The sequence below is a fragment of the Bos indicus genome, chromosome 2, assembly GCF_029378745.1.
Source record: "Bos indicus isolate NIAB-ARS_2022 breed Sahiwal x Tharparkar chromosome 2, NIAB-ARS_B.indTharparkar_mat_pri_1.0, whole genome shotgun sequence".
In the NCBI taxonomy this organism is placed as follows: Eukaryota; Metazoa; Chordata; class Mammalia; order Artiodactyla; family Bovidae; genus Bos; species Bos indicus.
In genome coordinates, this window is record NC_091761.1 from 126125639 (window position 1) to 126151886 (window position 26248).

The 26248-nt window shown below is 48.5% G+C and overlaps 2 protein-coding genes across 9 annotated transcripts in view; both read right to left on the reverse strand.

The window, feature by feature from the left end:
• Positions 1-2876: 2876 nt before the first annotated feature.
• Positions 2877-12676, reverse strand: PIGV (phosphatidylinositol glycan anchor biosynthesis class V). 5 transcript variants are annotated; one of them, XM_019980497.2, is made up of 5 exons: positions 12596-12676; positions 11516-11600; positions 9673-9807; positions 5502-6623; positions 2877-3971 (listed from the first exon to the last, which is right to left on the reverse strand). In XM_019980497.2, the coding sequence occupies exons 3-5, from the start codon at positions 9748-9750 to the stop codon at positions 3690-3692; spliced, it is 1482 nt and encodes a 493-aa protein (XP_019836056.1). In that variant the 5' UTR covers positions 9751-9807; positions 11516-11600; positions 12596-12676; the 3' UTR covers positions 2877-3689. The 5 variants fall into 5 exon arrangements, with proteins under 5 accessions (XP_019836056.1, XP_019836064.1, XP_019836079.1 ...); XM_019980505.2 differs by having other exon boundaries at positions 11516-11605; positions 12596-12628; XM_019980520.2 differs by lacking the exon at positions 12596-12676 and adding an exon at positions 12143-12589.
• Positions 12677-18904: 6228 nt separating this feature from the next.
• The window catches only part of ARID1A (AT-rich interaction domain 1A), a 68567-nt gene continuing 61223 nt past the window's right edge, over positions 18905-26248 (reverse strand). For all 4 annotated transcript variants that reach the window (XM_070775925.1, XM_019980538.2, XM_019980531.2 and 1 more), the window contains 6 exons: positions 25980-26130; positions 25758-25892; positions 25578-25674; positions 24216-25107; positions 23740-23870; positions 18905-22001 (listed from right to left, as the gene is read on the reverse strand). In XM_070775925.1, the coding sequence (XP_070632026.1) occupies positions 20271-22001; positions 23740-23870; positions 24216-25107; positions 25578-25674; positions 25758-25892; positions 25980-26130 (3137 nt within the window). In that variant the 3' untranslated portion in view covers positions 18905-20270. The remainder of the gene's footprint in view (positions 22002-23739; positions 23871-24215; positions 25108-25577; positions 25675-25757; positions 25893-25979; positions 26131-26248) is intronic.

Consider the following 26248-nt stretch of genomic DNA (forward strand, 5'->3'; position numbering starts at 1 on the left):
CGTCTCTGGGGTCGCACAGAGTCGGACATGACTGAAGCGACTTAGTAGCAGCAGCAGCAGCAACTCTGTAATGTGGGGTCTTCCCTGGTGGCTCAGCAGTAAAGAATCTGCCTGCAATGCAGGAGACGTGGGTTCGATCCCTGGGTTGCAAAGATCCCCTGGAGAAGGGAATGGCTACCCACTCCAGTATTCTTGCCTGGAGAATCCCATGGACAGAGGAGCCTGGCGGGCTACAGTCCATGGCATCACAACAGTCAGACACGACTGAGTGATTAAAACACCACCACCAGTTCTTGTACCACACTTACCCTTTCCTAAGTAAAATTCATCCTCATCACAAATAAGTTCAAGTAGAGAAATATAGAGCAAAAAGTTTTTAAGTGTCTCTCCATTCCCCAGAATTTATCAGTCTTTCCCTTGATTAATGGTCCTGTGTTTCTGCTAGAAACTATCAAATAGCTATTTGAGGACAAGAGGCACGCCAGTCTTATTCCCCTAAAATAGGCATTACTAAACAATTGTTCAAAGAATCGGTTTCAAATCCCCTAAGCCTGCACACACTCCATGTTTTAGATGAAGGTGAGAGGGTCGGGTCAAGAAAAGTGATTATTTTTTTCCAGGGAGGCTGGTAAAGACATGTCAAACACTCCCTTCTCCTCCCACTTTCATTAAAGAACAAAAAAGCATCTACTTCTAGGTACATGAAGGGTCTGGTTTCTGTTTTAGCTGGGTCTCAGAAGGAAATGACTTTTCTCTGAAATTGTAGACGCCCAACCCAGCTGCAGCATTGTTAGACCTCAGGGTAAACAGGAAGCTTCCTGCCTTGGGTCCTTCATGTCCCTCTCCCAGACTATTAAAGACTGTTAATAGGATAGTAAAAAGACAGCTGCTGGCCATAAAATCAGCCCATTCCTTAGTTCCTTAGAGAACAGCAACTAGATCCCTCCAAGGTCAGAGAGAAAACGGTGTCCGTCCCAGGTCACACCAGGTGTGTCCACCTAGCTGGGGTTCTCAGTTATCTCCTCTACGATCAACTGTACCTAGAATGGTCTTTGCAAAATACCAGAGTGATTTAATTCCTTGACATTAGTTGAGAAGGAGAGGTTCCAGTTTATAAGGGTTTCTGGTCCTTGAAATCATTTGTTTCCGGGGTGATGAGATCCAGTGTGAAGGTTAAGCTGAGGCTGCCAAAGCAGTGAAATCACCCCCTAACCTGTGGAGTCTGAGTCACCTCTTCCAGTAGGGGAATAATCGGTCCTGACTACCCGCCAAAAGCGGCAGCGAGGTGCATCCGTGAGGGCAAACCACCTAGTACTTCTCCCTCTGCTGTGAAGAGCTGATTCAGGACCTCAACTCTTCCTGTACACAGGGTGGAAGGCCCCAGACTTGCAGCTGTTGCTGAGGAGAGAGGGAGCAGTTTCTGCCAACTGGAGGGACACTAGGGCAGGGGTGATCATTTTTGCCAAGAAGGGCACTCGGGTGTCTTGGCAGAAGGGCTGTCCTGATTTGTGTGTACATTTTCAGAAGCACTTGACTCTGGACCAAATTCTCTCAGCTGTGCTAAAGCTGGGGCGATGGATGGGAAATGCTTATTGGCCAGGCTGACTAGGAACTCCAACAGAGGGTGCTGGGGCTCAGCCAGGAGCGTCCCTTCAGCTGGCAAGTTGAGCTTTCAGTCATGGTCAGAGGGAGTGTGTCATAATTCTAATTCTCACAGGGCTCTCCAGAAGCTGCTTATCCATCTATTTTGAAGTTTCTGCTTGCTGGAATTTTTGGTTCAAATGGGGAACGAGTGGTGATGATGCAGAACATCTTACCTGGCTCAAAGAATGAGAAAAAGTAGCTCAGCAGGGATCAAGGATTTTACTACAATTACACAGACAGGCCCATAACCAAACGGGGGCCAGAAGATACCATTTCATTCAACCCTGGACTTACCTACAATTTATCAATTCCTGCTGCTGTGATGGTTCCTCTGATCCTTGTCTACTAATAAAGCAAGCACAGGCACTTGTGAAGGGCAGGAAAACCAGTCACCGCTCACTGAGCTGAACACCTAGTTGCCTTGGGCAGGTTTACTAACACACGACAGGAGCCTTAGTTGCCAGTGTCAGTGCTTTTCCTCATTCAAAGGAAAGGTCACTGAAGTTACTCCTCAGAGTTGCACCTGCGAAGAGGGAGAGTTTCTTCTAAGTGCTGAAAACAGGAGAACTGGGTATTTTTCTCCAGTAAGCTAATAGTTTCCCCTTAGTTTCAGAAGAGGTAACTGAGGCTCGGGAAACTCTTCCTGGCATGCAGCTTGTGAGTGGGGTTTCCTGAGGGACCAGGACTAGGCCTTCTGCCTCCTCATGCAGTGCTCTTATCATGACTTCCCCCGCAAATAACTTGATGCAGAGCATGTGGCAGGGTCTCAGCCCTTAATTTGTGTTATTATTTTTAAAATCTTTATTTTTAAAATTATTTTTGGCTGCACTGGGTCTTCGGTGCTATCTGTGGGCTTGCTCTAGTTGCAGTGAGCAGGGGCTACTCTTCATGGCGGTGCACAGGCTTCTCACTGCAGTGGCTGCTCAGGTTGCACACGGCCTTCAGTAGTTGCTGCACGTGGGCTCAGCAGTTGTGGTTCACGGGCTCAGCTGACCCACGGCATGTAGGAATCTTCCTGGACCAGGAATCGAACCTGTGCCCCCCTACATTGGCAGGCGAATTCTTAATCATTGCACCAAAGGGAAGACCTGTATTATTTTTTTTGAAAGATAATTTATGGGATTTCCCTGGCAGTCCAGTTTAGTGCTTTCACTGCAATAGCCCGGGTTTAATCCCTGCTAGGGGAACTAAGGTCCTGCAAGCCAATGTAAGTAATAACAATAAAAAGGTAATTCATTACAGATATAAACAAAAGTTTAATATGCATATCTTTGGAAGATCATATAAATAAGTGAACAAATCATGAAAAAACTCGTCAGAAACAACATCCCATTTAGAAAAGATGGTCCCATTTTACTTACTATCGCTGCTACACTGTTCAGGCCTCCATCATCACTGTGTGGACTATGACCAGCTTGTCAGCTAGAGCCTTTGATGAAACTGATATTTAAATTTACATGTGGGTAGGTGGTAAGTTTCGGAGAAGGCAATGGCACCCCACTCCAGTACTCTTGCCTGGAGACTCCCATGGACGGAGGAGCCTGGTGGGCTGCAGTCCATGGGGTCGCTAATAGTCGGACACGACTGAGCGACTTCACTTTCACTTTTCACTTTAATGCATTGGAGAAGGAAATGGCAACCCACTCCAGTGTTCTTGCCTGGAGAATCCCAGGGATGGCAGAGCCCGGTGGGCTGCCGTCTACGGGGTCGCACAGAGTTGGACACGACTGAAACGACTTAGCAGCAGCAGCAGCAGGTGGTAAGTTTAAGACTATCTCTGCTAAGGTTGACTGACAACATAGATCTGGAATAAGATTTCTTCCTTTATAGAGAAAACAGTTACTACTCTAAAATTTGCCACAGCAAGGACCAGAAAGGGTTCTCTAGAGGCTTTCACTTTTTCCATTCCTAACCAACGTTCACCTACAGAGAGAGGTTCTAATGGACGGAGTAAGGATTCCAGGGAGCACAGGCAGCCCCAGAGTGTATTTGTACTTTCAGACCCTGGTTATGTCTGCTTCAGGCCTGTCCCCTAGGTCTCCAGGTTATGTCCAAGGCAGCCAGTTGCAATGGAGGAGTAGTCCCAAGAGCCAGTAAGTCACGAAGTAGCCTAGAACGCATCGTGTGACCAGAGAACAAGTTTTCCAGTTGTACAAGAGTCCCATGATAGAGTTTCTGGGGACCTTTTGTCCTGGTGGAGGGTCCCCTGCAGGAGGCTTCCCAGGCACAGCCTCTAGGGATTTCAGCAGCGGTTCTTGATCCAGAAGCAAGTGAGCTGAAAACCAGTACACAATAGGAGTGGAGGAGCATAAAAACCTGGTGAGAACCTGGAATCATAAGAGGGGGAAAATCCACACATTTATTGGAATGTCACTGTCTCAAATGGGATAAGGCTGGGACCTCCCTGCTTCTGGGTAAACTATAGCTCCCAGACTAGGAATGTATTGTACTGGAAAAGATATTCATTCAGCAGAGCTTAGTATCTGCCTTATAAAGCTGTGTATAACACCAGCCAGGTGACTGAAATGTTACAAGTAAACAAAGCTACAGACTAATTACCACAATAATGGGCCAATCAATACTAAAAACTCCATGGGGTCTACTTTTAGCCCAGGACCAGGACTCTAAACTCTCGGCTGGGGACCTCCCTGGTGGTCCAGTGGTTAAGACTCAGTGCTTCAAATGCAGGGGGCCTGGGTTCGATCCCTGGTCAGGGAACTAGATCCCACATGCCACAACTAAAGATCCCGAGTGCTGCAACTCACACCTGATGCAGCCAAATAAACAAATAAATATTAAGCTCTAGGCTGCCCCTGGGGCTTTGGGAACCTGAAGCGGTTCTCTCATGCCCTGGGGATAGTAAAGCAGAAGGAAAGGGGCAGGGAATCCTGTGGTTCAACACGGCCCCTCTGGGGGAGTCCAAAGCCAGGTCTCCAAATGGTCTCCCTCATCTCTGGAAACTCTAAGCTTTGCTGGCATTCACTCCAGTAGCTAACCTGGCTACAAACACAGAATGCTACTTTCTATTTCCCCTGTGCCTCTTATTCATATAGCTTGGAGAACTTTAAAGACAGCCAATGTGCACCTCCAAGAAGCAGAAACTGCTGAAGAATGACCAGTATGGAGACCAAAAGACTTCCCCGGAGTCATGCTGACCTGAGGTCACAACCAGGAACAAAAACAATCGGACATACAATCAAACCCTTCCCATCTCTCTCCATCCTCACCACTGACCGAATACCGCACAAGACGTCCCCTCCAAACACAAAGCCCCTGCCAGAGCTCAGAGTACCTCAGAAAGCTGGCATTCAAGGAGACATTCCAGGTACAGCTGTATGTTAGAGGAAGGTCCCAGAGGCATCCTCTGTGCTCATCCCTATAACTCAGTCAGATCAGGTCCTTTTAGGACTCTCACCCATGCCCTTCCATCTGCCAGAGTGCTCATCCTCTGCTTCTTAAATGGAATTCCTTCTTACTCTTCAGGACCCAGCCTACACATGACACCCTCCTCGCCTCCTTGGACAGCTGACTACTGTTTCCTCTGTGCTTCCACAATGCTTTATCTCAAAAGGATCTCCTCTTCCATTCTGCTATACTGTGCTTTTACCTTTTACTTGTTAAATGTCTGCCTCTCCATTTTGACCACAAGACCCACTAGGGCAGCAACCTTATCTTATTCATGTTCCACCCTTAGTGGTCTGACCCAGGGACTCACAATAAAAACACCCCCAAATAGTAGTTGAATGAATGAATTAGGTACAGGTCACTCAAACGGAAGAAGTCAGCTGTCTTGCCTGTTCCTGACCAGCGGGTGTGGCCTGTGTTCACACCTCTTCCCAGCCAGGAGTCCACCTCACCTGAACATGCATGCACAGACTGCCAAACAGCAGCAGCGCTGCAGCATGGACCAGGTACACAAACACCCGAGGACTGAGGAATCCAGGTTCAGGCTTCTCCAGGGTCTTTTTGTTCTTGCTCCTTTGCATCCCAAGTGTAAGGAAGAGCCAAGGGTGGGTGGTCACGTATGTCCAAGTTGCCCAGGCAACCAATATAGCCATCGGTGCAGCCAGTAGAAAATTGGGCACCTGCTTGAGTTCAAAGTATCTCAAAAAGCCAACATTCCAATAGACATCCTGGATGTAGCTGTATATTAGGGGAAGTCCCCAGGAGCACCAAGGTGGCTTGTTTCCCTCTGCAGTTCGGTAGCCCTGGTCTACAGCTAATTGCAGCAAGGGCTGAGGAATGGGGTGGGCTGAGCCTGGCAGACAGAACTGGGTATAGGCGTAATACTGAAAGAGGGCAAAGGGAAGGCCGAGTGTGAACACTGACAGGAACACAGAGCCCATCAGCTTCAAGAGCTGTCTCAGAGCATTGTGCACCATGAGAGATGAGAAAAAGCCCTGGCACTGAGAATGTATGAGGAAGCCAATGTTGACTAGCCCATTGGAGCGTACACCAGTGGCCATGGCAAAAAGGAGTCCACTAGTCCAGCTGTGGCCCCTTTCCAGCTGCCCCATGGCGCTGAATGTCAGGAGAGCAAATAAAGCTTCTGAGTAACCAGCAGTCAGGAAGACATTGGCGGGGCTGAGGCAGAAGAGCAGTGCTCCATAAGAGGCCTGGCGGGGACAGCGCAAAACCAAACAGCCCAGGTCATGAAGTGCAAGTGCAGCCAGCGCGGAAAACAAGGAATTGAGCAGTGCTACTGAGATGAGCAGGCAACTCCGTAGGTTCAGTAACCCCCACAGGGGTCTCAGCAATTCAGCCCCAAGCAACAGGACCAGGGGGAAACCAGGGAAGAAGGCAAAGTTGTGCTCATACAGGTAGCCGTGCTCGGCAATGAACAGGAAGTGTTCAGCGTCCCAGTGAGATAGGCCACCCAGAAGACCTTCCACGAGTTGGTCTGCAGAGCCAGAGGGGGCGAGGCGAGGAGGAGAGAAGGCTTCTGCACGATGGTCTGGGATGATGGCATTGAAGACAGCCTGTGGGATAAAGAAGAACTAGTACTTTGGTTGAGCAAGTGGAAGAACTACCATTTAATAAAATGAGGAAGAAAAGACACGTTGGGGAAGAATCACGAGTTCAGTTTGAAGTAGACGTTCCAGTGTAGCGGTCAATGAGGCAGTGATATATATGAATCTTGAGGGTGAGGAGAACCATCAAGGGTGGAGATATAAATTCGGAAGTCGTAAGTGGATGGATAGTATTAAAAGGTGTAGACTGAATGATATCACCCAGGGAAGAAGTGCAGATACAGAAAAGAAGAGCTCTGAAGATTGGGTCCTGGACATGCCATATTTAGAGGCCCAAAGAGAGCGAGGCTCCAGCAATAACGGTAAAGAAGGAAGGGTCAGTGAGGTAGGGAGGAATCAGAAGAGCACAGTGTCATAGAACCAAGCAAAGCAAAGGAGTGATCGGCTCTGTTAAATGTGGTTGACAGGTCAAGTAAGATGGGAACTGAAACTGACCACTGGATTTAGCAATCCAGTGAAGGTCACCAGTGACTATGATGAGAGCTATTTCACTGAAGTGGAGGAGAGAGAAGACTGCCTAGACTGGGTTCAACAGAGAAAGGGAGAAGGGAAACAGTAGATACAGACAACTATTTGGAGGATTTTTGCTGTAAAGGGGAGCAGAGATGGGATAATAGGTGAATGACATTGTGGGGTCAAGAGAAATCTTTTTTTTTAAGTGGGAGGCGTTTGTTTGCCAACGGGAATAATCCAGCAGAATGGAAACCACTGTGTACGCGAGTGAGAAAGGGAAGCGTTGGTGGAGCAAGCAGAAGGGCATGGAATCTGCTACAGAAGTGGAGGAGCTGACCTTAGTTTAGAGAGGACAGACAGTTCACCCCGCCTTCAGCAGTGAAGGTGCAGAGGTGCAGAGGTAGGTTTGTGGATGGCTGTGGAGGAAGTATTCAGAAGGTTGCTTCTTATTGCTTCTATTCTTCTGAATTTTCATTCAGGAAAACAAGCTAGAGAAAAAGTGCTAGAGACTTGAGGAAGTAAGAAAAATGTGTAAAGTAAGTAATTTCTGACCCCAGTTCTCAAAATAGCCTGTGCACTGGATTTTCAAATACAAGATGCCTGGGTTTCTCCTCTGCTCCACAACATTGATTTAACCAGTATGGGGCACAGCCTGGGCATTTAGGTTGTTTTTAGCTCTCCCAGGTGATTCTGATAGGCAGAAAAATTTAGAGAATACGTAGGGACTGGACCAGGGAAATACACTAAGATTGCCAGGCAGCACTAAGGACTCACTTGGGTTAATGGTATTGAATTTAAAGAGAGACTAGTTAACAGAGTTGTATGCTTTTCTCTGAGCAGATGCAGGCGCAGAGTACACATGGAATTGAATTTAATCAAGGTTGGGCTTTTGTCTTGTGATTAACACAGGAAGAAGGGAGCAAGTGAGTTGTACATGTATGCATTGTAGACCATGGACTCTAAGCTGGGTAAGAAGGGCAGCTGAAGCCACGAGGTGAGTGAGGGACAGGGAACACAGCTAGAATCAATGGCTAAGTCCTGAGGGAGTAAACTGCAAAGACAGGAGATAGTGGTTAGATGTATAGTGGTTAGCTGTATCAGCTTTATTAATATTGAAACCACCAAGAAACATACAGTAATGCTGGAAAGAGCAAGAGTGAATCAGGAGCTAAAACCTTCAAGGAATGAGGAAGAATGAGCTGTCACTAGCAGAGATAACAGAAACAATGAGGGGTAACTGGGGATATAACCTGATGGCAGGAGTTTTAAAGCTGCCAGTGGGGAAGGGGAGGACAACGAAATAGCATTATTATTAAATGTGTTTTTCCCCATTAGACTTCCTCTTAAGAGGAAAGAGATCATGACTTTTTATACTCCCACCTAGCAATTCTTTGAACAGAGCAGGAACTTAATAAAATTTGGTGGCTGAGTGAACAGCACAGAGGAAACATGCTTGTTTCCAAATCACCTGAATTAGAACCCCCGCTTCCTGGTACCCTATCCCAGGTGCCATGCAGTCACAGCACTGCTTCCTTAGTTCTGCCAGTCACTCAGTTGATGCTGGTTCAAAGCCATCATCAAGTCAGTTTTCCCAAGCCTGGCCACAGGAGTACAACCTCATTTTTAAGGCTCTTTCCTTTTTTGGTCAATTTCTTTACTAGGCCACTTTGAACAGTGAAACAAGTGGGACAGGACTGACAGTCACAGGGAACAGTCCTTGGCTCCAAGCTGAAGACGCTTTTAACTAAACCTGGGACCTAGCAGAGCCTGTTACGCCACATATAGTTGGGGAGGAGAGCGGAAAGGAGTTTTCCACAAAGGAACCAGCTATGAGCCTGAGATAATGTGCTTGTGATGAAAGGCACACAGAATATGTTGACAGAACATCCCTAGGCTGCTGACGTACATTCAACAATAATAGATACTGTGGACCTACAAGCAGTGGGTACTGTGCTAGGCACCATATATAGTTCATATATACCTGAAATCGGATTAAAATATCTATCAAGGGCAGCCATGGAAGGGAAAGGGAGTTGCAAAATGCACTGGAGGTTGTGTGTGGGTGAGACAGGAAGGGGACACAGCTAGGGAAAGAGCAGAAGACACTGATGACTAAACAGATAAACACAGATGGTCGCAGGACAGTGCCCCCTCTCTTTCACTCAACGGACTGATACTGTGCTCAGCCTCCTGGTTGGGGACCCAGGGTAAAGGCATCAGGTTACAGAACATCACGGTCTGGTGGAAAGATCACTAGCCCAGGGGTAAGGAAACCTGGGGTATGATCTTGGCCCTTTTCTAACTTGTCTTGTGACTTTAAGGAAGCCATTGAAGCTTTCTGGGCCTCAGCCATTTCATGTGTATAATAAGAGATTAATAGATCATTTCTAAGAGTCTGTCCACTTTTCAGCTATGTGGTCTAGGTCTCTAGAGTTCTTACCACGTGGAGGGGCACATCTGGGAAACCGAAAGATGAGGCCTATTCTTAGCATCTAGCTCAGTCATGTGGCAACGGCATGTTCGGGACAAAAGATCAGAGACTGACCTGCAGCACCAGAGTCAGGACACGGCAGCTGACTGCAAACCCCAGGACCTCCTTCCGGGATGGGTCCAGGGGCCACATCCTCTCACCACCAGGAACTCAGGGGGCCTGCTGCCAGGGCTGAGCTCCCTCAGGCTTCTAAACACAAAATCCAAGGAGGAAATGTCACACATGGGCAGAAAGTAAATTCTTGAAAGCGTTCTTCATAGAAACACCCTCCTGCTTCAGCATTATTATGGCAAACTTAACCACCTAACCTCCTAGATGAAGAAAAAGCATCTTAAAGGCAGATGGGACTGCCTCCCATCACTCTGAAGCACTGTATTCTTGTAGGAAAGTTCCACATTTCCTCTAGGCAGGAAGCTGGAAAGCTAAGCTCACAGAAAACCTTTAAAAGCCTGTTGAGAGCCCCCGTGCGGGAACTAAAGGCCTGGGTTCAAGTCCTGACTTTCTCATCCATAAGTTTTCGTTTTGTTCTTTTCAGCTTCAGTTCTCTAGGTGTAAGTGAGATTGGACTCTTTTTGTCTGTTTCATGAAATTGTCATGATGGTGAAATGGGCTGAAGTGTGAAAAAAGCACTCTACCAAATCTACACTGCGGTTGCTATTACTTGGTGTGTGCCCTTTCCCTCTTGCCCAGAGTAATACACTAGGTCCCAAACCAGAGTCCCCAAAGTGGGGCATAGAACTGAACTGGAAGACCATAATGACTACACACTCTAGTTAAGCTCTCTGATGTGTATTCAGTTGGTCTGTTAAATTAAGTGGAGAAGGAAAAGAAAACCACCACTCAGCAGGACTTCAGCCAGCTCATATTGCTAAAACAAACTGAGAGGGACGACAAAGTCGACTACTACAGATGGAGAAACTGTTATTTCCCATCTCTTCATTGGAATGGCAGCAATGTATAAACAACTGCAAAGCCATTCTGAGGGAAGGACTGCACTTAATGGCTTTTTTTTTTTTGTTTTTTTAAACACAATTCCTTGGGTTCACAGAAGTAGCAATGGCTCTTACAGAACCAGTCAGAAATCAGAAGGGAGGGCAGGAGCATCAGAGGCAGCTCATCAACTTGGGGTGAAGAACTAACCCTAAAGGAAAAATATTGTACTTAAACTGAGAAATTAAGAGGGAGGGCTGGAACACTTTCCTAACACCAAACCTTTAAGTATCACTTGTTTCTGGAATTCTGTGACCCTCACTAGACTATGTGATATGCTCTCATTACCCTCTCCCTTGTCGTCTTTACAGTTATTGCTTATTTAAGTTGTTTATGAGAGCAGGGGTTTTGTCTATCTTGTTCCCAACCACCCTTCCAGGGCCTCGCATTACACACAGGCACATTAAACCTGTGTTCTGATTCAGTGGAAGTGGCAGGAACTGGATATGGCTTCACCAGTTCACTGGCTCTGGAAACAAAATCTCTGCTCCAAGTACTCCTCCCACCATATTTCACGTTGAGAGCAAAACAAAGTCATAGAAGCCACAGGAAAACACAATTTTTGCAGAAGCAACAGTTCTCTTTCTTCAGCACAAGGGGGCGCCTGTTGATTACTCCATCACCAGGAGGCCTGGAGGAAGGGAGGGGCCACCAACGCCACACCGGTTTGCTCATCAAAATTCAGTTCAAAGGCAAGCTTTCGAAATCCCCAGAGAACAGCGGTAGTTTGTGAATCTACCTAACATTGCCAGTATCTGACTCGCTGAATCGAGAGGAATCGTAGAAACAAGAACAGCCAAACTTACACGGCCGCTGGTTCTTTATCCTAGGATGAATTCACTTTTTCCCTTCCTTCACTTCCTATCCACATGCAGAAGAGTCGGGAACAGAAAAGCACATAACCCACCTCTGCCTCTTCACCAGGCTTCCATTCTTCCTTTCGTCTCTCGAGACTCAAGCTCTAGACCCAGCGAGCACACAAGACGTGTAGCCTACACTTAGTTTGCAGGCAAACCAAGTAAAAACAAGAATAAAGCCAGTGAGCTCTCCCTCTCAGCTAATTGCGGCCCTCACTTCCCAACAACCCCTTTACGAAAGCAGACTCTGAACTGGCAGGACACGTACAGAGCAACTAGTTTTACTCTTTTCCCTTGAGATAAATATGCCCCAGGGAAGTCAGTAATAAAAACTCTCCAGAGTTTTTACACAGAGAGCTCATTAGACCCTGTGTAATTACCATCGCCATTTTACAGATGTGGAAACTGAGGCTCACTAGATCAAGTGGCACACCCAAGGATATATTTAAGGAGAATGTTTTTTTTTTTTTTTCTGTCTGAAACATCAGTCTTTTCCACCAGCCCTCACTCCTGCCAAAGCGGATGCGCTCTTTCAGAGCCAGGATCTCCCAACTCCAAGCTCAGTACTTGTCAGATGACAGCGCATGCTCTTGTATGCTTAGGGCAGGGAGGGTCCCATCTGAGCAGACAGGAAAACCTGTTGAATCGGAGCCCTGGACCCTTTGGGTAAGACTAACATCCTCGGGGGCGAGGGGTGTTGTTCGGACCCAGGGTCCTCGGGACCAGAGGCCTTGCTGGCCGCCGGCTTCAGGGGCCGCCTTCTGCCGCCCACCCGGGTCCGAAGCCCTTTCCAGCCGTTTCCTTTTCGACAAGAGTCCCAAGCAGAGATTGGGCATCTCTTCTCTCCAAAGGGCCACGGCTCAGGGGTTACTCCGGAGGGGGCCGGCGACGCCTGGCCCGGCCTACGACCGGAAGGCAGGGGAGGGCGAGAGGCTGTAAAGGAAGGGGCGGCACTGGGAGGCCGCTATGGCGGAGGGGGCGGGGCTCCTCGCTTCTCGGCGGCCTCCGCCTCATTTCCCTCGGCCTCCGTTTGACGACTTCCCTCCCCCACCCTCAAAACTCCTAGGCTCCGAAGCTGGCGCCGGATCCCCAGCGCCGGCGGGTCTCAACCTCCCAGGCGGGGCCCGAACCTTAGCTCCTCCATCCGGGGCTCCGAGCGGGCGCGCCTGCGCACTGGCTCCGCGGATGGCGGCCCCGCCCCGCTCCTGCCGGGAGTCGGAGCTGCCCCGCCCCCTCCGCAGCGGCCATGTTGATTCCGGGAGAGCGGGGCGGGGACGGCATAGCCCCTCGACTCAGCGCCCCTCTGCCTTGGCCCCTGCCAGCCTTGGTGACACCTGAGGAGTCCCCGCTCCGCCAGCCCCTTCCCCCCGCCTTCAGTTAGTCCTCCAGGGCTGCTGTCTTAGCGTCGGTGCTCTTGGCCCAGTTCGAACCACCCCTCAAACATCCATAAGTTCCCTTGAGGGCCGAGGCCCTCGGAGTTGGGGGCTGCCCTGCGGCCCTTTCACTGAAGCCAGAGCCGCATTTTCCCTCCTATCAGGCAAGAACAGCTCAGGACAGGTTCTGGCACACAATAGCTGTAGTTTGAGTAGAAAGAAAAGCCTTCTTGGGGTTTCTGTGGCCAGCAGCGGCACCCCGCATCTTGGGTGTGAAGAAAGTGGGGGTTCCCCCGGACTTTCCCCTCCTCCGGCTACTAGGGACCTTCTGTCCTGCTTCAGTCCTCAGCCCAAAGTCAGGTGGCTAATGAGGGTGGTGAAGGAAACTTAAGAGAACGCCCCCCACGACTCCTTTCTCCTTCACTGAAGCCGTTTCTCTCGTAGGAAGTGGGGCCAAAAAAGAAGAAAAAAGAAGCTAACTCAACAAAACCGTCTGTTAGGGAGGAGCGGCCAGTTGGTACCCCTGTAACGGAAACTGTTAGAACAACTTTGCACCCTCCTTAGAGGAAACAGATAATAAATCCTTCTCCGTTGGTGGATTTCTCGTTTCTCAGGATTCCAGAGCCCTTTGTGGTTTCAGTTATCTGCCCTCCAAACGAAGCTAGGGTCTGGGTTAGCCTCTGGCCACAGCCCTGGCTGAGGGAGGGGTTTATCTTCCGCCACAGCTACTCCTGTGGGTGGGAACAAAAGAGGTGGTTGCTATCTCTCCAGGCAAAGACAGGCAGCTCACAGCAGTTCTGTGGGGGCCAGGGACTGTATCTTTGGATTCTTCATAGCTCATTTCAGGCTCTGAGACCTAAATTGCCCTCAGATATTTGTTGTGTGTAAGGTGGATCTATCACGTTTTAGTCGTGGAGTGCTGGAGACGGGGGGAAAATGGAGCTTAGAACCCTAGGTTTCTCAGTGACACACCCTTCTTCTCGGCTCCAGAGGCATGTGAGTGAGTCGGCAAAGCTGTGGGTTACACTCGTGACTGGGGCCTAAGGTTGTGGCTTGAATCTCTAGACGTCTTTGAGGCTCCAAGCAGTAGTGTCTGCAAGGACAAAACCGAGAAATGAACCATCCTTCCTTTGTGAATTCACAAGGGAAAAAGACATGCATTCTTAAGATTCCCTCTGTTCACACACCAAATTCTCTCAAAAATCTACTGGTGAAAAGGACAGGCGTCTATTGTGACAATTCAGAATGTTTTTTTTAAAGCTCAACTGTCACCCTTCAGAGGTAGAACTTTGTCCAGATCTTCAGCTCTACTTTCTTGCAATTTCTCCTTCCTTTCCTTCTCTACTACCCACCCCCCTCCTCTTCCGCTCTGTTTCCTGTTTCATTTTCTGGCTCCTGCTCCGACTGGAAAACAAGGAGGCTGAATCTTGTGCTCACAAAGCTCTGGCTTGTCAGAATGGAGGAAGACTTAGGTGGGATGGGAGGGGTTCTGGGCCTCCAGGACTGTGAGTAAGTAGTGGAGGAGGCAGCTCTCTAGTCTGCTTTTAGAGTCTGCTGCTAAAATGGAGCCTGCAGCCACACAGGGAGCCAGCTGAGCGGCCAGCGCTGTGGGAGAGCCAGGGAGGCAGAGACTTACCCAGGGCTCCCAAAAGATTCTACACCACTCAGCCACTTCCCTAAAGAAGTAAATACGCCACACCACCAAGACACGGTTTCATAATACAGATCTCTGACTAAATTAACCAATGTAAGCAGTGTACCACTGTTTCTAGAATCCTAGAATGTAAGAGAGTTAGAACATTTCTCTTTCTTGAACTTGCCTAGCTATGCTCTTGCTGTTTCCTCTGCTTGAAATGCTTCACTGCCGATTACCCTTTGGCCAACCCACTTCAGGTCTCAGCTGAAATGCCACCTCCTTGGAGAAGCTTTCTCTGTCTACCCCACGGCAGTCACCACCCTGTACTTCCCACCACCCTAATTCTGCTCTCTTTATGGCATTTATGATCACCTGGTTGTCCTGTCCATGAATCAAGTATTTGTTTCATTGTCTTGTTTTCCTCATGGAATCTAAGTGCTATGGCGGGGAGGGGGCCTTGTTCACCAAGGTGTTTCCAGCACTTAGCACCTTGTATATTGTGTGTACTCAGTAAGGATCTAGTGAATACATCTGTTCGTTTAACCTGCACTTTATGGATGAGGAAACTGAGGCTCAGGTGAAAATGACCAGTTCTGAAGTTACACAGCTAGTGGCAGAGGTGGGATTTGAATGAAAAACCTTCCTGGCTGTTTTGTTTTTTTTTTTTTTTTACCACCCCACACTATTTTAAATCTTTCTCAGGTTTACCTCTTTCCTTCTCTTCCTTTTTTCACTCAACTATGGGTCTTTATGGGCTATATTGAAAATTCTACATAGGGCACACCAAGTCTTAACAGCTCCTACCTACTGTTTCCTTCATTAAATTCCAATTTTACCTTTTGATTTACTCAACAAAATAGACTACTATGTAATGAGGATGAGAACAAAACACTGAACAAGACAGACACAGCCCTTGTCCTCATGGGAGATGATGGTATCCTTTTTAAATTAATCTTTAAATGAAACAAAGGTGAATTATTTTTAATGATAAAAGGTACAATTCACAAAGAAGCTAGACATCATAATCCATGATGGTATCGTTTGTTACAAGGATTTTATAGCGCTTGGCACAAATTGCTTGATAAACTTGGGCTGTTACAACTCCCTGAACAAAAAGGGGAGCAAGTGATTTTCCCATTGACGATGTGAAGGAAGTTTGGTAGTTTCCATAGGATTAGGACCATGGAGTGTCTAGAGACAAAATTATAAGAGACGGCCAAGGCCATCTCCAAATGTGATGGCAGAGCAAAGCAAGGTAGCTAGAGAGAAGTAAGTTGTCAGGTTGCTCCAAGGAAGCGTGTGCTCCATGAGAACTACTAAACTTCCTTCACAGAGTCGGACAAGACAGAGTGACTGAGAACACAATCCTACGGGAAGGATAGAGTAGCTGATGCTGATCTTGGTTTTGAGGGCATGCCATTATGGGACAAAAGTGACCACACTGGCCTCTGATCTGCCAACAGTTAGCAGGCAGTGCTAATGCCTGTGATGACAGGCACATGAGCCTTACCAGAACTTTATGCTCCTTCTTTTATGTGGATTCTTTTTGTGGGCATTCATTGGCAGTTTTCAAGGATGCTGGATGACGCTAAAATCCATCTTGAAACTAGGGGTGGCACCACCAGAAGCATCCTTTTTGGCCTTGCCATATGTATCACTTGAGGATGCCCATCCACCCTGCAACAGAGACCCCACCCTCCTGTCAGTTTCAGCAGTCAAATGCTGATCCTTTAAAGGCCATGGATACTATATATTTTCCACCCTTTCTTTGGTGTTTGCCTTTCAGTAATTAGAAAGCCTTGACCCCACCGAGAGGCCTAGTGGGAAGGGACTTAGCCACTTGGGGGTGGTAGTGGCTGCAGGGCAAAAGAGCCAATGAGGTTGAGAGTATTGTTTAGGCTGGACTTGGCAGCTCTCCAGTTATGAAAGAAGGTTAAGGTCATTTGGGGGGTGGGGAGGGAGGAGCCTGGGAAAAGAACTGCTGGCCACACCCCTGGGTTCTCCACTGGCTAGGTTCTATTTACTTCTCCAAAGCAAATTACTCACAGCTCAGTGGCCAGCAGTTCTTTCTGCATGTGGTAACTCCAGTCAGAAACTGGAGTCCAGGCTAGGCTCATCCTGCATTGCAGGAGAGCAGATGAAAGGAACCCAGGAAACCAAACTCCTAGGTAATGTTCCACACACAGCCCAGAAATGCACTTTCTTGACTAGAAACTGGAGTTTCAGAGGCCCAGAGCAAAAATACCCATTAGCAGTATTACTTGCCAAAATATAGATATGAAAAGTTTGCCATTTAGTTTTTTCCCCCGAGAGTTCTAGGAAGGCAGCTTAGTTGACAAACATTAGCCAGTTGTCTCTGTTTCCCCCCCTCTCAATGGAGAAATATACAAACTATTCATTCCTGTCCCTGACCCAAATATTAACAACCACACTTCGTTTGACAAACACTTGATTGAAATCAATGGAACAATTTTTACCTCATGCTGAACACAACAAAAACCAAATCTTGCCTGCTGTGCTCCGCAACTAGATCCAGTTACTCCTGGTTGTCCTCCAACCCAGAAAGGAGGTGGAGTGTGTATTAAGAACATGGGCCTTGGAGTCATGGGCCTTTGTGTGTGAGCTCAAAGAAGCTCCTTTTCTCAACTGTAAAATGGGAGCCAGAATACTTACCTCACAGGCACAGAACTGTTGGGGAATTATTTGCAGTACTCTGTTTCGTACACAAGTAGATACTCAATAGAAAGCTGTTGTTTCCAGTTTCACTTTAAACGTCCATGATAATAGCATTTTCTGTTACTGCTTTTGGTTTCTCCATTGTGTCCCTAAGGAAATAGATGAGAGAAACTATATATTGCAACATTAACCTTATAAAAGTAACTGTGTCTGGCCAACATCTACCATTTCATTCAACAACTACTTAGTAAGTGGCTGCAATTGCCAGGCTGTTCTGTAGGACAGGAATATAGAAATGAACCAAATAAACTCCCTGTCCTCAGAGAACTTACATTAATTACAGTGGAAGGCAGTAGGTAAGTACAATATACAAAAAGTCTGATGGTAACAAGTGCCATAAAGAAAAATTCAGCAGAGAAGGGAAATGAGGCAGGGGAACAGGTTGCTTTTTTTTCCTTTTTTTTTGGTCGTATCACATGGCATGTGGAACTTCTCCAACCAGGGACGGAAACCCATACCCCTTGCAGTGTAAGCAGAGTCTTAACAACTGGAACACCAAGGATGTCCCAAATCACTATTTTAAATAAGGTAGCCAAAAAAAAAAAAAAAGGTACCCAGGGAAAGACTCACTGAGATGATATTTGAGCAAAGACCCGAAAGAGATGAGGACTTTAGCTATGCAGTTATCTGGCAAAACAGTATTCTAGACAGAGGGAACAGTAAGTGCACAGGTCTCAAGGTGGAAACAGCTCTCTATGGTGGAATGTGCAATGGGGAAGAGAGAAGAGAAAACCAAAAAGGTAACAGCAAGCTAGATAACTGAGGGCCAGGTAGATCATTATAAAGATCTGGACTTTTATTCAGAGTAAGGCTGAAGCACTGGAAGATTTTGATCTCAGATTTTAATGGGAGCATTCTGGTTGCTATGTTGAGAATAGGTTCAAACACCAGGCAAAGCAGAAGCAGGGAGGCCAGTTTGGAGGATATTTTAAAAGTTTAAGAAAGACACGATGGTTACTTGAACTACAGAGATGGTAGCTGGACGGAGGATTATTTTTTGAAGAGTACCAACAGACTGGACGTGGACATGAAAGGAGTCAAGGATGTCTTTGGCCAAGCGATGGAGTTGCCATTTCCTGAGGCTTCTAGAGGAAGAGGCTTCTAGAGGGCTTTTTAGGCATGTTCAGACTGAACTTCCAAGCAGAGATGTCAAGAGGACAGGTGAATGCTCTAATCTGGAATCAGGGGATAGAGCTGGTCTGGGGAAATATTTCTAAAGAAAAAACACAGAGATACTCTCTTTGCCAACTATTTTCAAAAGGTTTCTTTTTCTGGGGTATCATTACTTTCTTTGGCTACTTAAACCCACTTTATTTCAAGAGGCTAATAAGATTTTTGAGTTTCTCTGGTGGTTCAGTGGTAAAGAATCCACCTGCCAATGCAGGAGACGCAGGTTTGATTTCCCAGGTCGGGAAGATCCACTGGAAAAGGAAATGGCAACCCACTCCAGTATTCTTGCCTGGGAAATCCTGTGGACAGAGCAGCCTAGTAGGCTACAGAGCTTTCTTAAATTCAGACTTACACTGTGGAAGGTCAAGTGGAATATGGTACAGAAATGACAGGGGCCAGGATGTCACCATTTAGGGAGAGAGCATACATACCAAGGGAGATTTGCAAGAACAAGACGAATTCCCCCAAGCCCCCAAAAGGTCAAGATTTTAAACAGTTTGAAAATAAAAAGCCTCACAAACGTCTTACCAAGATTTAATGTACATTTATTCTTAACACGTGGAACATATAGTATAAAGATTTCATACTGAATAAATGATATTCATTAAGCCAAAAAAGGAAAAAAGGAGGAATTTACATCAAGTTTTAGCTACATTGTTTGAAATACAAATATGCAGATTTTATCACTGAAAAAATCTCAATTGTGTTTCTTCATCAGGAACTTCAACTGAACCTAGAACTTTTTCACACCTCGATTAGAAAGAAAACAAAAACAAAAACAAAAACCCAGAAAAAAATAAACTATAAGTTGATTGGCTGCTGAGACAGCAAGGACTTTTTACAGAGACCTGTACAGCATCGCACCAAGAGGGGCGATGTCTGGCAAGAGATTAAATAGCTGTGTCTCGCTTTGTGCAGGTCACCAACTCGTTAACTCGTCATACTATAAAGGGGTACCTGGGAGGGGGACCAAACTGTGGGGATCCAAGGGTATGTGCAATGTACAACGTCATATATATACACACGTGGCAGCGCAGCCGCTGCAGCTAAAGGTTAAAACCAGTTCTAAGAGGTGATCTCAGGGTTATTCATACAATCAAGGAGGAGAGAAAGAGGTCAGGGTGTTGTAGGTTCACACATGATACTTTGGGGGAAAAGCCTTTTTTTTTTTTTTCTCCTCAACGTTTAACTAAAAACATTTTTAAAAACTACAGCTTGCTGCTGACCCAGCGTTTTCTCTTGTTTCCATGTGAGACATTATTATTACAGTATGTTTACAGTATCAGGTGTACAGTACAGTACATGAAAGGGTCTACACTCTACTGCACAGGCCTCTCCAGTGAACAGGGTCTGTCCACAACTGCGAACTTCTCGGTTCCTGCAAGATTGTGAATGTACAACAATAAACCACACACAGTTCAGCAGTCACCTTTTTTGTCCTTCAGGATTTTTTTTTGTACTTTTTTTTCCTTTTTTTTTTTTTTTTTTAACCATTAAAAACAGTTATGAAATGTGGCATCCCCTTGATGCAAGGACCGGGAAAGCCATTTTTATTTTATTTTTTTTCCCCAAACTCACTGTAAACGACAGTAACTTTGGTTAAAATAAAAAAAGTCTTCTATGTAGGCAGAGCTTTGTCTTTTCAAATAGGGCAGGGTCCTGAGGGGAGTAAAGTGAGGACAGGGACTAGAAAGGTGAGGGTGAAGGTGAAGAAGGGGTGAGAAGGGGGAGGAAAGAGGAAATAGGGGAGACTTCTTTTCCCGGGGAGAAGCTGGACAGCACAGGGTAAACTGGATTCTGAGGTGGTTTTGCATAAATAAAGGGCAACAGTCAGTTTCTAAGTTCTCCACACACGCACACACACACGGGGAGGGAGGTGTCCCACGGCTGTCATGACTGGCCAATCAAAAACAGTACATCACAAATGACTTGTGAAACCAGTGAGTTCATCAGCGGTGATACCGAGATGTCCAACAGCCGTGACTCATACAGCGTGAACTCTGAGTGGTTCTCGTCCACCTTGGCCAGGGCCAGCAGCGCACGGGCAGCCCGTCGCATCATGTCCACACTGGTTGGCTCAAAGGGCGGGTTCTGCATGTGGAGCAGGCTGGCCTGGCTCTGCTGGAACTGTGTGGCAGCAAGGCTGTCCTCCAGGAAGCCCAGGAGGTTGCCGATGCTGCCCTTCTGTACTGCGATGGCACGGGCTGCCAGGCTGTCGCCCTGTGCCAGGTTGGCCAGCAGTACTACAGCCATCTCCCGGCACACTGGGTTCTTTCGGTCACTGAGGAAGCGCACCATGGTGCTATACAACTTCTCCAGGCGGCTGAAGGGGGGCGTGGCCAGGATCAGGTCCACATTGTTGTCCTGGATGCTGAGTTTGCTGAGGGTTTCCAAGACCAGTCTCTGTGGGGAGAGGACGGCGTTGGGGCCCAGGGTGGAGAAGGGGTCCTGGGCCTCAGCTGAAGGGCAGACTGCCCAGTGTAGGAGTCCGTCCAGGACAGGCAGGCAAATGCTCTCGGGGTACGGGGAGAGGTCCAGCTGCCCCGAGATGTTGGCGAGCGTGACCAAGGTGTTTTCCCGAAGCATCTCCAAGCAGTCCCACCACCACTCCACTTTGTTGCAGCTCACCCCTTGGTCCTGCTCCTCCTCCTTCTCGTAAGTTAGTGGTGCCTGCTTCCGTTCTGGGTGCTTGTGGTGCAGAAGGATCAGCTTGCCCAGGATCAGCAGCAGCCCCGGGTGTTTGGACATCTCAAAGTCGTTGCCTGGCACAAATGACAGGCTTCGGATGGTGTTGGAGACACAGATGCAGCGTTTGGCAAGGGAATCCTGCCAGTCCAGAAGGGTACACAGTGGGGTCTCATCTTTACTGTGGGGTTCATCCTCTAGGATCTTGATGTTCCGATGGCTCTGCGCTGGGCTGATGCCGAATGGGAACTTGCTGCTTTCCTTGGTGGCCTCTACACTCTTAGCGCCCTCCTCGGTCAGTGTGCTAGACCTCGTGGACAACATGTCGTCCATAGTGGCCGTGATCCGTTTTTCTGGAGGGCCATCAGGCGGGGGGCCCTCCTGCTCTGCTGTCCCTGGTGTGCCCTCTACTGCTGTGACATACTTCCGAGGGACTGGGGGGCAGGGCACATGAGGCCGGGAAGGCAGCAGCTCTGTCTTGCTCTCAAAGTGGGTCTGGATATGCTCAGTGGTGTCGCCCCCACCAATCCGCCAGTGCAGCAGGCCGCTGTCAAACTCCTGCACGCGCCCAAGCTTATCTGAGCAGTCCACCACAAACGGGTCATTCTTCTGCACGATCTTTACTGGAAGCTTGTCAAACTTACTAATCAGTTTCTCCTCACTATTCTCTGAGGCTGCTTTGTCCTTGCCCGAAAAGGCCATCTCCTCATCATTTTCAATTACTTCCTCCTCTTCTTCCTCCTCTAGTTTGGGACCTAGAAGGTCTTCCTCCTCCTCCCCTTCCACAGGGGCTGGACTAGACGCTTTGCTGAATCTCCCAGGGTCCAATAGTGTTCTCTGTCCTGGGTCACCCACCTCATACTCCTTTAAAATGCCAAAGATCTCAATCAGGCAACGTCGGAAATATTCCACAAGGAGTTCGAGCAACCCTGGGAGCTAAAAGAGAAAGAACAGGAACTAAATTAAGGGAGAAAAGTGGCTAAGAAGAGAATCCTTGACTTGAGAGGCCTGCCAAAGTCTTCTATTTAACCTCCCCTCTTCCCTTCCAGATCACACATCTGTATCACTGGGAGAGTCAGGGTTCTTCTTTCCCAAAGGCTGTTCACAAAGCAAGTCATTAAATTCTCCTCTGCACAGCACAAAGTTCTTCCTTCAGCCCAGTCTTCACAGAAGCCTGCGTCTGCAGATGGACATGCTGACCAGCAACTCTGTACCTTACCTACCAGGGCCACCCACCTCTCCACCTCACCTTTCTCAACCAACTTCTGCTTTTCTTCACCAGGCCCAGTTTCCTACCTATTGGGTCACTGCCATTGTCCCTCTAGGAGGACACTCTACATTCCAGTGCCAGTGGAGCCCAAGGCTAGGCATGCTGGGATGATGCCTTCCAATACAAGGCAGGCTGGACAGATGTTCGTCTACTCTTCCCCAACCTCCCCAACTTCCCAGGAGGCTGGGCCTCTATGCATCACCTAACACAGTAAATGGGATGAGGCTTGTGCTCTCTGAACACTGCTCCAAGCTGGTACAACTTTCCAGCTTAGATCCTGTGCAGGCTATTTCCTACCCTTAGCAGAAAACATTAATCCAGTAAGATTAATCTCTGGCTGAAGAGTATAACTGAAAGGAAAAAATAGGGCTTTAGACTTAAAAAAGGATCCAGGTTTGAATTCTGGCTTGTCCAGGAACTATCTGTGTAACTGAAAATTCTGAGCTGCAGCTTTCCTATCTTTCCACTGAAAATGAGGCAAATTCCTAAATTTCATAGCGTTGTTCTGAGGTTTAAACGGAATATGTCAAGTGCCTGGCTTATGGAAATTGCTCAATCAATATTTGTTCCTTTCTTTCTCATGGGAAGCAGGCTTTGGATTCAGAAAGACTGCTAACAGCTGTGTGAACCTGGGCAAAAATAAGACTCTCAGCCTATTTACTCATCTCTAAGCGGCCACATCTGCTCAGATGGCTACAGTGAGGACGACACAAAAGAAAACACAAAGGACCTAGCACGAAGTGAGGGCACAGTAAATGGAACTATTAATAGCATTGCCCCGCTAGTCAGTTCCTTGACAGATGAGCTAGGAGGTACTGAGGATGATCAAAAGACAAGAGTAGGGTGGTGCAGAAGAACCTCTTCCTAGCTGAGAAAACTCCCAGCTACATGTCTCTGCAGAGAAGTTTTGGAATTTGGAAAGCCACCTCTGTGTTAACCTCCCCCACTGCCCCACAATGTACACTTCTTCACACTTTCCATTCTACATCTTAGGAAAAATGGTTGTCAATAAAGACTTCATCTATTCAGCAAAGGTGAAGAAAGAAAGGGAAAATAAAGAAACTGCTCTGCTCAGGGACAGAGACCACAGGTTCATGGATAGAGACCCCAGGTTCTTTTCGGTCTAGAAAATATGGTGTCCTCATTGGCATCAGCAGAATCCGCCCTTCTTACCAATACCAAGAAGTTTCTCCCAAATTCCCTTTAAAGTCAGTCCTGATCAACTAACACAAATTATCAGGCCTATGACAAGGGGCAAAGTATTGGCATAGAAGGTATCAAGACAACAAGTGAAATAAAGGAGACCATGTTGGCCAGGGAGGGTAGAATTCCCTGGTCACTTAGTACCATCTACTTTAAGAAGATCCCAGGCCCTCCCGGTGTTCCCCCAGCACCTAGACTCACCTGACTGAGGTTGAAAGTCATGATGCTGTTGTCATCGTACAGCAGGATGTTAATGGTGTCTAATGCCCACGTGCTCTCTGCCAGCAGCCCAGACTTGAGGGACATCATTACCCGCCATGCCTCCGGGGTTCCTGAAATAAACCTCCACGTCGTCCATCCACCACGCCCAGGTTGGCAGGAGGCCCCCCACCCCAGAGCTGGCTCATTAGTCAGGCTACTCTGAGGAGAACACATGGTGAGAGGCACTTCCCATCTGCCCCTCATGGCTTCTAGGCTCGCTTAGGACATCACTGCGTGGCAATTCCTTTAGTAAAGCCTGACATCGGCTGATTTCTTCCTTACTCAAAGTTCTTTGGCTCTATTTTAGTCAACACTGGACCAGATTTTAACTCATCCAGAACATCAGGATGGAGAGAGAACACTGAACCAGATGTAAAGAGGCAGATTAAGCAACCCAATCAAGGAGGTCTCCTTACCAATGTCTTTCATTGTGAGCCGCCTCCGCTGCTTCAACACAGGCTGTGTGGCTTCAACAGAGCCAGGTGGGAAGGTGATGTCCCGCCGAATCAGAGGGGGCTGCACAGGAGCAGGCGCTATGTGCGAGGCGGGTACTGGGGGCCCTGCCTTCTGCATCTTCATCCCAGAGTGCAGGAATGGAGACTTGCTCGGAGAGGTGCGGTTCTCCATTGGCCGGGGCAGGGGAGCAGGGCTGGATACCTGAGGAATGTGATTCTGCATGCTTGGTGGGGGCTGGTAGTTGGCTGGAGGGGGCCTTGTCATGGGGGGCACGGGGGCAGAAGGACCATAGGGGGGCTGGCGTGTGCCATGGGAAGGCCACGGGCCTTCATGGTTGGCCCTCTGATCCGTGTGCAGCATTTCATCTGTTCGGTTCACGCCATGATAGGTGGGGCCTTGCGGGGCCGAGCCCGTGCTCTGCCTGTTGGCGTAGTTGTAGGTCATGTCATTGCGCCCCTGCCACATGGTGCCTTGCTGGGCAACCTCAGCCGATGCCTGTATGGGGCCGCCCATCATCTGTGGTGGCATGTTCTGCTGGGCATTGGAGCCAGGGGGTGCTGAGACACGGTCCCGGCCAAACTGGAATGGAAACTGGTTCTGGGGGCCGCCTGCTGGTCGGCGCTCAGTAGCAGCGGCGGCAGTGGCAGGATAGGCGTTGCCGTACTGGTTGTACACGTCCTGCTGAGGGGGAGGCTGAGCAGCTTGCTGCTGGTTGGCAGGTGGGGGCTGGGCGGGGGGCAGCTGCTGCTGCTGGGGCTGCCCCTGCCCCGCACTGTACGGCACGCTGTACATCTCCCCTTCGTGCCGCTTGGCAGGAGGGCCATAGGTGCCATCCATCGGCCGCTTGTAATTCTAAGACGGGGACAGAAGCAGAGAGAAAGTTAACACTCTGCATCCGGGGACGCAAGACCACAGCTGCCAAGATGCAACACCAGACACGTGCTGGGCTTACTTCTGCCCCTCTAGGAGAGGGGACACAGACTCCACGGGAACAAAGGAGTCACCTTTACGAGTTATCTTTTGAAGCTCCTTCTGAAAGCAAGAATCATTCTCTATTCCCTCTGGCTCTCCCTTGCTCTAAGCAGAAAAATGTAGAAAGGTTCAAAAATCAAAATACAAAATACCCTAACCCTCATGGAGCACTGGAGATGGGCCTGGACCCCAAACAGGGAAGAAGAGACTGAAAGCTTGGCTCTTCACACAAAACTGGCTGTTGGGGTGGGAGAAGAACGCCAAGGAATCTAAAGGGACTTCTCAACTCTGCCTGCTGACAAGGCTCTTGGGGGGAACCTGTAGGCCAGCCCATCCACTGCCCTCCTCACCTGCTGCTGCTGCTGATACATTGTGGTCTGCTGGCTGGGGAAGGGGCTGCCGGAAGGGGTGCCTTGAGCGGAGAACTGATTGCCATAGGAATCATGTCTGCGGGCAGGAGAGAAGCGGACGGTCAGGGTGGGAGTGGGGAAGCCTGAGTCACAGCAGCGCGGCGACCAGGCTTTACTCACCGTTGCTGCTGCTGCTGCTGCTGTGGCGGGTAACGGCTGGGAGAATACATCCCCGAGTCTGGGTTGGAAGGCATGAGATTCGGCTGTGGGGCCCCAGTGCCCATGTTTCCCTCGGGTCCTATGCCAGGCTCCGTCCTAAACAAAATCAGAAGAGCAGGTTGAGTCCATGATAGTTGTGGGGTGTTGGGGTGGGACGGGGTGGGGGTGGGGGGACATGCTTACCTCACTCTGTCATAAGGACCTCCATAGGGATAGTGCTGTCGCGGTCCCATTGCCACATTTCCCAGCCCAGGGCCGGCAGCTCGACTGTAGGGGTCCCCCATCCCGCCATTGGGGCCCTGACCTGAGGACATGAAGGGATCGCTCCCCGGAGCTGAGAGCAAAAGGGAAGGCAGTGAGTAAACTGGTGGGTCAGCGGGCCGAGTAACCTCTGCCTCGCCTGCCCCCAAAACCCAGACCCTCTTCAGAGCTCAGGTTTGTTCCGTTTTCCT

Excerpts from the sequence above, each read along its gene's own strand:
- PIGV (XM_019980497.2), bottom strand. The coding sequence starts at position 9,750 with ATGTGGCCCCTGGACCCATCCCGGAAGGAGGTCCTGGGGTTTGCAGTC. Across the intron at positions 6,624-9,672 it reads TCCTGACTCTGGTGCTGCAG|GCTGTCTTCAATGCCATCAT; the intron begins GTCAGTCTCTGA and ends TTTATCCCACAG. Across the intron at positions 3,972-5,501 it reads GTCTGTGCATGCATGTTCAG|GTTCTCACCAGGTTTTTATG; the intron begins GTGAGGTGGACT and ends TTATGATTCCAG.